This window comes from Telmatherina bonti (assembly GCF_933228915.1).
Source record: "Telmatherina bonti genome assembly, chromosome: 9".
In the NCBI taxonomy this organism is placed as follows: Eukaryota; Metazoa; Chordata; class Actinopteri; order Atheriniformes; family Telmatherinidae; genus Telmatherina; species Telmatherina bonti.
In genome coordinates, this window is record NC_136627.1 from 1000651 (window position 1) to 1011967 (window position 11317).

Consider the following 11317-nt stretch of genomic DNA (forward strand, 5'->3'; position numbering starts at 1 on the left):
GTCTGGCCTGTGTCTGGCCTGTACATAGACTGTATCTGGCCTGTATCTGGCCTGTACATAGACTGTATCTGGTCTGTGTCTGGCCTGTGTCTGGCCTGTATCTGGCCTGTTTCTGGCCTGTACATGGCCTGTACATGGCCTGTACATGGCCTGTACATGGCCTGTGTCTGGCCTGTGTCTGGCCTGTGTCTGGCCTGTACATGGCCTGTACATGGCCTGTACATGGCCTGTGTCTGGCCTGTACATAGACTGTATCTGGTCTATATCTGGCCTGTGTCTGGCCTGTGTCTGGCCTGTACATGGCCTGTACATGGCCTGTACATGGCCTGTGTCTGGCCTGTGTCTGGCCTGTGTCTGGCCTGTGTCTGGCCTGTATCTGGCCTGTATCTGGCCTGTATCTGGCCTGTATCTGGCCTGTGTCTGGCCTGTGTCTGGTCTGTGTCTGGTCTGTGTCTGGTCTGTGTCTGTCTTGTGTCTGGACTGTGTCTGGCCTGTATCTGGTCTCTGTCTGACCTGTGTCTGGCCTGTACATAGACTGTGTCTGGCCTGTGTCTGGCCTGTATCTGGCCTATATCTGGTCTGTCTCTGGTCTGTACATGGCCTGTGTCTGGCCTGTGCTTGGTCTGTGTCTGGCCTGTGTCTGGCCTGTACATGGCCTGTACATGGCCTGTACATGGCCTGTGTCTGGTCTGTGTCTGGCCTGTGTCTGGCCTGTGTCTGGCCTGTACATAGACTGTATCTGGTCTATATCTGGCCTGTGTCTGGCCTGTACATAGACTGTATCTGGCCTGTACATAGACTGTATCTGGTCTGTATCTGGCCTGTGTCTGGCCTGTGTCTGGCCTGTACATGAACTGTACATGGCCTGTACATGGCCTGTACATGGCCTGTATCTGGCCTGTGTCTGGCCTGTGTCTGGCCTGTACATGAACTGTACATGGCCTGTACATGGCCTGTACATGGCCTGTGTCTAGCCTGTGTCTGGCCTGTGTCTGGCCTGTGTCTGGCCTGTGTCTGGCCTGTACATAGACTGTATCTGTCCTGTACATAGACTGTATCTGGCCTGTGTCTGGCCTGTACATGGCCTGTACATGGCCTGTGTCTGGCCTGTACATGGCCTGTGTCTGGCCTGCGTCTGGCCTGCGTCTGGCCTGCGTCTGGCCTGCGTCTGGCCTGCGTCTGGCCTGCGTCTGACCTGTATCTGGTCTGTACATGGTCTGTGTCTTGCTTGTGTCTGGCCTGTATCTGGCCTGTGTCTGGCCTGTGTCTGGCCTGTGTCTGGCCTGTGTCTGGCCTGTGTCTGGCCTGTGTCTGGCCTGTGTCTGGCCTGTGTCTGGCCTGTACATAGACTGTATCTGGCCTGTGTCTGGCCTGTACATAGACTGTGTCTGGTCTGTGTCTGGCCTGTGTCTGGCCTGTGTCTGGCCTGAACATGGCCTGTGTCTGGCCTGTGTCTGGCCTGTGTCTGGCCTGTGCTTGGTCTGTGTCTGGCCTGTCTCTGGCCTGTGTCTGGCCTGTACATGGCCTGTACATGGCCTGTGTCTGGCCTGTGTCTGGCCTGTACATGGCCTGTACATGGCCTGTACATGGCCTGTGTCTGGCCTGTACATGGCCTGTGTCTGGCCTGTGTCTGGCCTGTGTCTGGCCTGTATCTGGTCTGTGTCTGGTCTGTGTCTGGCCTGTGTCTGGCCTGTGTCTGGCCTGTGTCAGGCCTGTGTCAGGCCTGTGCTTGGTCTGTATCTGGCCTGTACATGGCCTGTACACGGCCTGTACACGGCCTGTACATGGCCTGTGTCTGGCCTGTGTCTGGCCTGTGTCAGGCCTGTGCTTGGTCTGTATCTGGCCTGTACATGGCCTGTGCTTGGTCTGTATCTGGCCTGTACATGGCCTGTGTCTGGCCTGTATCTGGCCTGCGTCTGGCCTGCGTCTGGCCTGCGTCTGGCCTGCGTCTGGCCTGCGTCTGGCCTGCGTCTGGCCTGCATCTGGCCTGCGTCTGGCCTGCGTCTGGACTGCGTCTGGACTGCGTCTGGCCTGCGTCTGGCCTGCGTCTGACCTGCGTCTGGTCTGTACATGGCCTGTTTCTGGTCTGTGTCTGGCCTGTATCTGGTCTGTACATGGTCTGTGTCTGGCCTGTGTCTGGCCTGTATCTGGCCTGTATTTGTCCTGTGTCTGGCCTGTATTTGGCCTGTATCTGGCCTGTGTCTGGCGTGTACATGGCCTGTATTTGGCCTGTATCTGGCCTGTGTCTGGCGTGTACATGGCCTGTTTCTGGTCTGTGTCTGGCCTGTGTCTGGCCTGTGTCTGGCCTGTGTCTGGCCTGTACACAGACTGTATCTGGTCTGTGTTTGGCCTGTGTCTGGCCTGTACATGGCCTGTGTCTGGCCTGTGTCTGGCCTGTGTCTGGCCTGTATCTGGCCTGTGTCTGGCCTGTGTCTGGCCTGTGTCTGGCCTGTTTCTGGCCTGTTTCTGGCCTGTGTCTGGCCTGTGTCTGGCCTGTGTCTGGCCTGTGTCTGGCGTGTATCTGGCCTGTGTCTGGCCTGTGTCTGGCCTGTATCTGGCCTGTACACAGACTGTGTCTGGCCTGTGTCTGGCCTGTATCTGGCCTGTGTCTGGCCTGTATCTGGCCTGTACACAGACTGTGTCTGGCCTGTGTCTGGCCTGTGTCTGGCCTGTGTCTGGCCTGTACATGGTCTGTACATGGTCTGTGTCTGGCCTGTGTCTGGCCTGTGTCTGGCCTGTATCTGGTCTGTATCTGGTCTGTACATGGCATGTATCTGGTCTGTGTCTGATCTGTGTCTGGTCTGTACATGGCCTGTGTCTGGCCTGTATCTGGTCTGTGTCTGGTCTGTACATGGCATGTCTCTGGTCTGTGTCTGGTCTGTGTCTGGTCTGTACATGGCATGTATCTGGTCTGTGTCTGGTCTGTACATGGCATGTATCTGGTCTGTGTCTGGCCTGTTTCTGGTCTGTACATGGCCTGTGTGTGGCCTGTGTGTGGCCTGTGTCTGACCTGCGTCTGACCTGTGTCTGGTCTGTACATGGCATGTATCTGACCTGTTTCTGGTCTGTGTTTGGCCTGTATCTGGTCTGTACATGGTCTGTGTCTGGCCTGTACATGGCCTGTACATGGCCTCTGTCTGGCCTGTATCTGGCCTGTGTCTGGCCTGTGTCTGGCCTGTGTCTGGCCTGTGTCTGGCCTGTGTGTGCTCTGTGTGTGCTCTGTGTTTGGTCTGTGTCTGGTCTGTACATGGCCTGTACATGGCCTGTACATGGCCTGTACATGGCCTGTGTCTGGCCTGTACATGGCCTGTGTCTGGCCTGTGTCTGGCCTGTGTCTGGCCTGTGTCTGGCCTGTGTTTGGTCTGTGTCTGGTCTGTGTTTGGTCTGTGTCTGGTCTGTGTCTGGTCTGTACATGGTCTGTACATGGCCTGTACATGGCCTGTGTCTGGCCTGTGTCTGGCCTGTGTCTGGCCTGTGTCTGGCCTGTGTCTGGCCTGTATCTGGCCTGTGTCTGGCCTGTGTCTGGCCTGTGTCTGGCCTGTGTCTGGCCTGTGTCTGGCCTGTGTTTGGTCTGTGTTTGGTCTGTGTCTGGTCTGTGTCTGGCCAGACTTCAATGCTCACGTGGGACAGTGAGACCTGGAGGGGAGTGATTGGGAGGCATGGTCCCCCCCCCCTCTGAACCCAAATGGTGTCTTGTTATTGGACTTCTGTGCTCGTCATGGATTGTCCATAACGAACACCATGTTCCAACATAAGAGTGTCCATATGTACACCTGGCATCAGGACTCCCTGGGCCGCAGTTCGATGATGGATTTTGTAGTCGTATCGCAGACATGCCTTGGACACTCGGATGAAGAGGGGGGCGGAGCTGTCAACTGATCACCACCTGGTGGTGAGTTGGCTCAGATGGTGGGGGAGGAAGCCGGTCAGATCTGGCAGACCCAAATGTGTTGTGAGGGTCTGCTGGGAACGTCTGGCTGAGTCCCCCGTCAGAGCGAGCTTCAACCATGTCCCGAGTGAGGCGGTGGACATTGAGTCCGAATGGGCTGTGTTCCGTGCCTCTATTGCTGAGGCGGCCAGCCGGAGCTGTGGCTGTAAGGTCGTTGGTGCCTGTCGTGGCGGTAATCCCAGGACTCGTTGGTGGACACCAGCAGTGAGGGATGCTGTCAAGATGACGAAGGAGTCCTATCGGGCCTTCTTGGCCTGTGGGACTCTGGAGGCAGCTGATGGGTACCGACAGGCTAAGCGGCATGCGGCTTCGGCTGTCGCCAAGGCAAAAACTCGGGCATGGGAGGAGTTCGGCGAGGCCATGGAGAAAGACTTCCGGACAGCTTCGAGGAGATTCTGGTCCACCATCCAGCGGCTCAGGAGGGGGAAGCAGTGCTCCATCAATACTGTGTACAGTGGAGATGGGGAGCTGCTGACCTCAACTCGGGACGTTGTGGGTCGGTGGAAGGAATACTTCGAAGACCTCCTCAATCCTACCAACACGTCTTCCGATGAGGAAGCAGAGCAGGTGGACTCAGGGGTGGACTCTCCTATCTCTGGGGCTGAAGTCACTGAGGTGGTCAAAAAGCTCCTTGGCGGCAAGGCCCCAGGGGTGGATGAGATCCGCCCGGAGTTCCTTAAGGCTCTGGATGCTGTGGGGCTGTCCTGGCTGACACGCCTCTGCAGCATCGCATGGACATCGGGGACAGTGTTGCTGGACTGGCAGACTGGGGTGGTGGTCCCCCTTTTTAAGAAGGGGGACCGGAGGGTGTGTTCCAATTACAGGGGAATCACACTCCTCAGCCTCCCTGGTAAGGTCTATTCAGGGGTCCTGGAGAGGAGGGTCTGCCGGATAGTCAAATCTCGGATTGAGGAGGAGCAGTGTGGTTTTCGTCCTGGTCGGGGAACAGTGGACCAGCTCTATACCCTCTTTGGGGTCCTGGAGGGGGCATGGGAGTTTGCCCAACCAGTCTACAAGTGCTTTGTGGACTTGGAGAAGGCATTCGACCGTGTCCCCCGGGGACTTCTGTGGGGGGTACACTGCCAAGGCTGCTCTTTATCACCGATTCTGTTCATAACTTATATGGACAGAATTTCTAGGCGCAGCCGAGGTGTTGAGGGGATCCGACTTGGTGGCCTCAGGATTGGGTCCCTGCTTTTTGCAGATGACGTGGTCCTGTTGGCTTCATCTGGTCGTGATCTCCAGCTCTCACTTGAGCGATTCGCAGCAAAGTGTGAAGTGGCTGGGATGAGAGTCAGCACCTCCAAATCTGAGACCACGGTCCTCAGCTGGAATAGGATGGATTGCCCTCTCCGCGTCGGGAGTCAGGTCCTGCCTCAAGTGGAGGAGTTTGGTTTCACACAGCGTTTATTTGTGTATCAAGCAGATTTCTCTGCTGTAAGTCATGTTTTCTCTCCAAACTGGCCCTGCTGCAACCCACATCACGCACAAAACTTTCATTTAAACAGTCTGTAACATGTTTGCAATCAGTTGTATTAAATCACCCACAAACTGTGGTTCAATCCTATTCGCACAGCGGGATCTTCTTCGATCTGCCCCTCTGGTGAAACAAAACCAGCCCTGCCTTTTAAACATTACTGGGAAGAAATGCTCAAGACTTCTGAAGCAAAGGATACATCTCTTCAAAGTAGTCGATGTGTGGAGGCTGCAGAATGTCCAGCGCAGATAGCACCTGTGGAGGGAGTCACACCACTTTATTGCCTCCACAACTGAGCTTCCCAGAGGACACCTGGCGGCGGCAGCGGGGGGGGGGGGGGGGGGGGGGGGGGGGGGGGGGTTTCTTGGCATTTGGAATGAACTGAACGTCTGAGAAAGTGCACTTACGTTTTCATGTTTGAAGAAGCAAAGCATTTTCAGCTCCCGAAACACCCTCTTGCAAGAAACCAGGTTTTGGAAGACATTGGGCATCTTTTTGAGGGCGACTCGTTTTCCGTCTCTGGGATCAGTCACAGACCTTGGTGCAGAGGAGAAACGGCGTCACCGAGACCCAGCCGACAGAAACACTGCATATCATGAGCACTTCATCGCCTTCATCAACATAATTTGAATCATCCTCTCATTGCATTTCCTTGTTCCAGGCAGGATTTTCTGCCTTCGCCGTTCTGTTTTCAGGTGAAAGTTACAGCGTCTCCGAGCCGGAAGCCCAGTAACGTGTGCATCCGAGGGGGTCGGCGCAGGGAAACAGGCAATACAAGCTGCCAGAACGGGGACATTTTCATTCTGACAGAAACAAATGGCTTCTAAACACACATAAACCTGTTTATGACACACACTATACTGGGGAAGTCCTGCGACAATGCAATTGGAGGAGGCAAGCAGCGGTACAGCACCTTTCTAAATGATTAGTAAGAGAATGTGGAGAATGTGAAAGCCTCGTGAGGAGCTCAGCAGGTGGAAGTAAGAGCATTTCCACTCTGCACAAGCCCTTCGCCTCACCTTCAGTGAACCTATCCAAATAGGATCAGGCAAAGGAAGCAGATGGCAGCAGACTGGGCTTTTAGAGACTGTACCCTGATCACCATGAAGAAGCAACAAAAGGAAGTGGCTTTACTGGGATGTTCTACAGGTCATAGGTCCAGTTTACACAAAGCTTGTCATTTAGACTTTACGTGGTCCCAGCAGCGTAAGAGGGTGTTGACATACGAGTCTGTTCATGACCCTCCCAGTATCCTACAATGTCCCAGGAGCAGCCGGGCATCCCACCTGCAGCCCATCTTCCGACAGTAACACGTCCTAATAGCTCACTTATTAACTAAAAAACACCTTTTGACAAACTACAAAGATTACTGGGACAGTAGGAGCTTTGGAGTAACGCAGCGCCGTGTTGATCAGCATGTTAACCCTGCAGCACACGACTCCTGTGGTTAAACTGGCTACAACTCGGCAAGGGAACAGAACGGCCGGGAGCGCACGTGTTGTGGGAACAGAACGGCCGGGAGCGCACGTGTTTTTACAACAATGAGGCGGTGTAGAACGTAAGAATGATTCGGTTTCCTTCCACAAACACACCAGTCGGTGCAGAATTAGTCACCGAGAACCCAGTGGTCCCAGCGGCCAGTGGTCCCAGTGGTCCCAGCGGCCAGTGGTCCCAGTGGTCCCAGCGGCCAGTGGTCCCAGTGGTCCCAGCGGCCAGTGGTCCCAGTGGTCTCAGCGGCCAGTGGTCCCAGCGGCCAGTGGTCCCAGCGGTCTCAGCGGCCAGTGGTCCCAGCGGTCCCAGCGGCCAGTGGTCCCAGTGGTCCCAGCGGCCAGTGGTCCCAGTGGTCCCAGCGGCCAGTGGTCCCAGTGGTCTCAGCGGCCAGTGGTCCCAGTGGTCTCAGCGGCCAGTGGTCCCAGTGGTCCCAGCGGCCAGTGGTCCCAGTGGTCTCAGCGGCCAGTGGTCCCAGCGGCCAGTGGTCCCAGTGGTCTCAGCGGCCAGTGGTCCCAGCGGTCCCAGCGGCCAGTGGTCCCAGTGGTCTCAGCGGCCAGTGGTCCCAGTGGTCCCAGCAGCCTCAGCGGCCAGTGGTCCCAGTGTTCCCAGTGGTCCCCGGTTCTCCACCCCTCAGCAACAAGCTACATTTATTTTCTGCTTCCTTTTCCTTTCATTATGGTGGAAGAAATTTCCAATCACTATTGACAAACTGTCAGATAACAGCGCGCAGAAAGGTGGGCTAACCCCTCCCCCGTGGCCCGGCTGCTCCGTCAGTCATTCATTCAGCGTTTCGTTTTTTATTCTAATTCCGTCTAAATTAATAAGCCGCCAATTCTGACATGTTTTCATCCCGGGACGCGCAGAGCACCTGCTGCTCATCTCTGTGTTGGAATTAACTTAGAATGAATAAAAAGAAGAAAGCTGGTTCCAGGTGTGGCCCCCCCAGGTAGCAGTCTGAAGGGGGGGCCTCTGTGACGGCCCTGCGCCCTAATTTCCACACAGGATCATTTATGGACCTTTTAAGCTTCAGATACTCTGCTGCTGCCTGAAGTGGACCAGAACCAGGAAAATGTTGGGGGGGGTGTGCGTGCTTTCGATCTGATCTGAGCAGGAGGCAGGAGCGGCGGGGGGCGGGGGGGACTTACCAGACAACCCCAAACGCTCCATAACCAATGGGCCTGTCCGGCTCGATGTCCAGCGGCTGTGGGAGGTGGTGCGTGCTCTGATGATGCTGGTGATGGTGGTGATGGTGAGCTTTGACACCAGCGGCGGCTTGAACCTGGGCGGGCGCCGCCGCCGCCGCCGGCCCAGGAGCCTGTCCGGGAGCAGGCGAAGGGAAGTAGGACTGCTGCTGACCAGGATTCAGCATCACCGCCGCGGCGGCGGCTGTGGACGCGTGCTGCTGGACTGTGTGCACGGCAGCGGCAGATCCCGGGTGCTGCAGGTGATGCTGGCCCGCCAGGTGGTGGTGATGGTGGTGTATGTGTGGAGGCGGGAGGTGCTGGAGCTGCTGGTGGTGATGGGCAGCCATGGCTGAGGAGCCCCCGCTGTACGCAGCCATCATTTTGGGGACGTTTGCAGCAGTCGTGCTGCAAAGCGCCATCGATGCTGGAAAGCCTCCTCTCTGACGTGGTGGGGGGGCTACCAGACAGCAGCCATGAAACTTACCGAAGTCATAGAGAAGCAGCCTGGGGGGTGAAGTGATCCGACGTCAGCCACGGTTGCACTTCATCTTCATGCCAAGCAGCAGATGGTGCACCATTAGAGGTCTGGGACCAGCAGCGGAGACCAGTACAGCAAGGTTCAGTATACAATAACCCCAACCCACCTCAACAAGTTAACTCTGGTGCTCCTCATGACAGAGGTTTGTGTGGGAAGCGGGTCACGTGGGAAGCGCCCGGGTCTCCACGCTCCGGACCAGCTGGTAAATTCTCCCACCAGGGGGGGCTGCACGCGGCTGGGAAACCGCATCTACTGTCCCAGGTCGTCAGGAGACCGGGTAGCTAGTTCACAGACAGAGGTGGTCTGCAGGGAGGGGGTGTTTCCCAGTCCAGGCAGGCGGACCCAGGCAGGAGGACCCAGGCAGGAGGACCCAGGCAGGAGGACCCAGGCAGGAGGACCCAGGCAGGGGGCAGGCCCAAGCTGCCATTCACTCTCCCCCCATCACAACGCCGCTCCGCCGCCCCATCAGCCCCACGGCTCGGATATGACGGCAGGAATCCCCTTGGAGCTCTTGGAGACTTTACTGCTTTCTGCCCCCTCACGTGCACGGATCCCCTCGTGAGCACGGATCCCCTCGCGCGCGCGGACCCCCGCAGGATGCCGGAGAAAGTTTGCTTTGAAGCGCAGGATGGATCACCTTGCCTCGCGGAGCTACCTAAAGCACATGAAGCCCCGCGAGCCCTGCTGCTGGCAGCCGACACGTTCCCTCAGCGCTACCGTCGCGTTCCGGACCAACGATCAAATGATTGATCACATTGATCAGAAAGCTACTGAGACGAGCAGTGAATCCAACATGGTGAACACAATCTTAGCAACTCGGCGGTGAGATTATGCAGAACAACCGTCCAATCAGCGGTCGAACCGCAATGACGTAGACCTAATCTCTTTGATTGACACCAGAGATGGCCAATGGTGTGTGCTGAACGGTTGACAGCTGGGTTGACCTCTCCTCGGGGGACCCAATGACATGGCCACACTGAGGCAGTGGATTTCTGTGTCCATCTTTCTGCAGGGCCTCTTGTCCAGACAGCAACGACAATCCTCAGAATCCCAGCTACATGACTGAACATCTGAGCGTTAGCTTTGTTTGTCTCCTTTGCTTTTAAAGAGACAGACAAACGACACCGAAACCAAGCCGAAAAAATAACATTTATTTATTCATTAATTCAGAAGCTTCATTCTCTGATCATATTTAACTTAGCTGTTAGTTTCTAAATATTTAGCTAATTTATCAGAATTGTGTTTTGCTTAACTGAAAAATCATCTGCCATGTTTAACAGATGAAAGTATACTAAGACGGAGTATTTATTAGGTATTTCTTTACATTTGTTAGAAATAAAAAAAAACAAAAAAAAACAGATTTTATGTTGCAATGCTTTGTCACCTAAAATTTTTCCCTTTTTTAAGAAATGTGTATTATATGAATGCTAAAATTTATATCTTTTCTCCAACATGGGGTGGTAAAATCCCAATTTTACAACAAACACAAAACCATTAAACTTCAACTATTAATCCAGAAATGTATCATCGGTGATAGTCAGAACCTCCAATACGTACATCTTAAATCCATTATTCTTCCAAAAGTCATCACCGAATGTAACAGTATAGACCGTTCAACAATTACAGAGGACCTCTAAAGTAGCACTGATCCATAATTGTGGATGCAAATATGTCCAAATTGTTTCATTCACTGTAACATTCCAAGAACTGGAAACAGATCGAAGCCTCAATAAAACACAACACACCAAATTTCACACACATTTATAAACAGAATCCTACTTACAAATTCCAGGTTATCACCCTTTCTGTTGTTTTCTCTGTGTGTGTGTGTGTGTGTGTAAATCTGTTTTGACCTTTTTTCCTTCTTCCTCCTTTCTGCAGCTGATGTCATCAGTATTATCCTAATCACACACACGGTCATATTAATATAGAATAGTCTTATCAATCAGTCTAAATGTAATATGATGTATTTTACCGTGTGCTGTGTTTATATCTGACACCAGTGTCATTTCCGCGCTAATATTATATATTATAACTTGCTCTAAATATACATATATATATACATATATATATATATATATATATATATATATATATATATATATATATATATAATTACATTTTAGATTGCGCCGTCTGATGGCTGCAAACTGTAATAGCTCTGACTTGCTATCTTGAATTTTTTATTAAAAGTACAAACTCTTCTCATATAGACATTAGCAAGGAGGTCTTTTTTCCTGAAGATTTCATGCTGGTTTGGAGGGTGTGTTGCAAGGCAAATTTTTCAGCATATTTTTGACTCTTTCAAGACTTGTTATGATGAGTCTCCATGGCAACGAAAGACTTGTTTACAATCGGGATCAACTGATTAACCTCTCCCAAATCAGGATTATTGGCGAAACAACACATCAAATCCCGATGGAATTGAAAAGAAAGAGAAGAGGATGCAGAGCGGGAGTCAGACAGAGGAGAAAGCGATGGAGATTTAAATCATTTCTTCCGACCGTCCTCATGGGTAATTTGAGATTACTATCCACGTTCTGCAGCAGACATAAACATAACAGAACTCTTCTGTTTCAGCTAGTATCTACGTTCTGCAGACATAAACATTACAGAACCTCTCTGTTTAAGCTAGTATCTACGTTCTGCAGCAGACATAAACATTACAGAACTCTTCT

The 11317-nt window shown here is 53.3% G+C and overlaps 1 protein-coding gene across 1 annotated transcript in view; it reads right to left on the reverse strand.

Moving 5' to 3' along the window:
• The window catches only part of nlk2 (nemo-like kinase, type 2), a 47196-nt gene extending 37794 nt beyond the window's left edge, over positions 1 to 9402 (reverse strand). Inside the window, exons 1-3 of the mRNA XM_079246294.1 lie at positions 8063 to 9402; positions 5834 to 5963; positions 5626 to 5681 (exon numbers count right to left, since the gene is read on the reverse strand). Coding sequence (XP_079102420.1) covers positions 5626 to 5681; positions 5834 to 5963; positions 8063 to 8520 — 644 coding nt within the window. The 5' untranslated portion in view covers positions 8521 to 9402. The remainder of the gene's footprint in view (positions 1 to 5625; positions 5682 to 5833; positions 5964 to 8062) is intronic.
• Positions 9403 to 11317: the final 1915 nt, after the last annotated feature.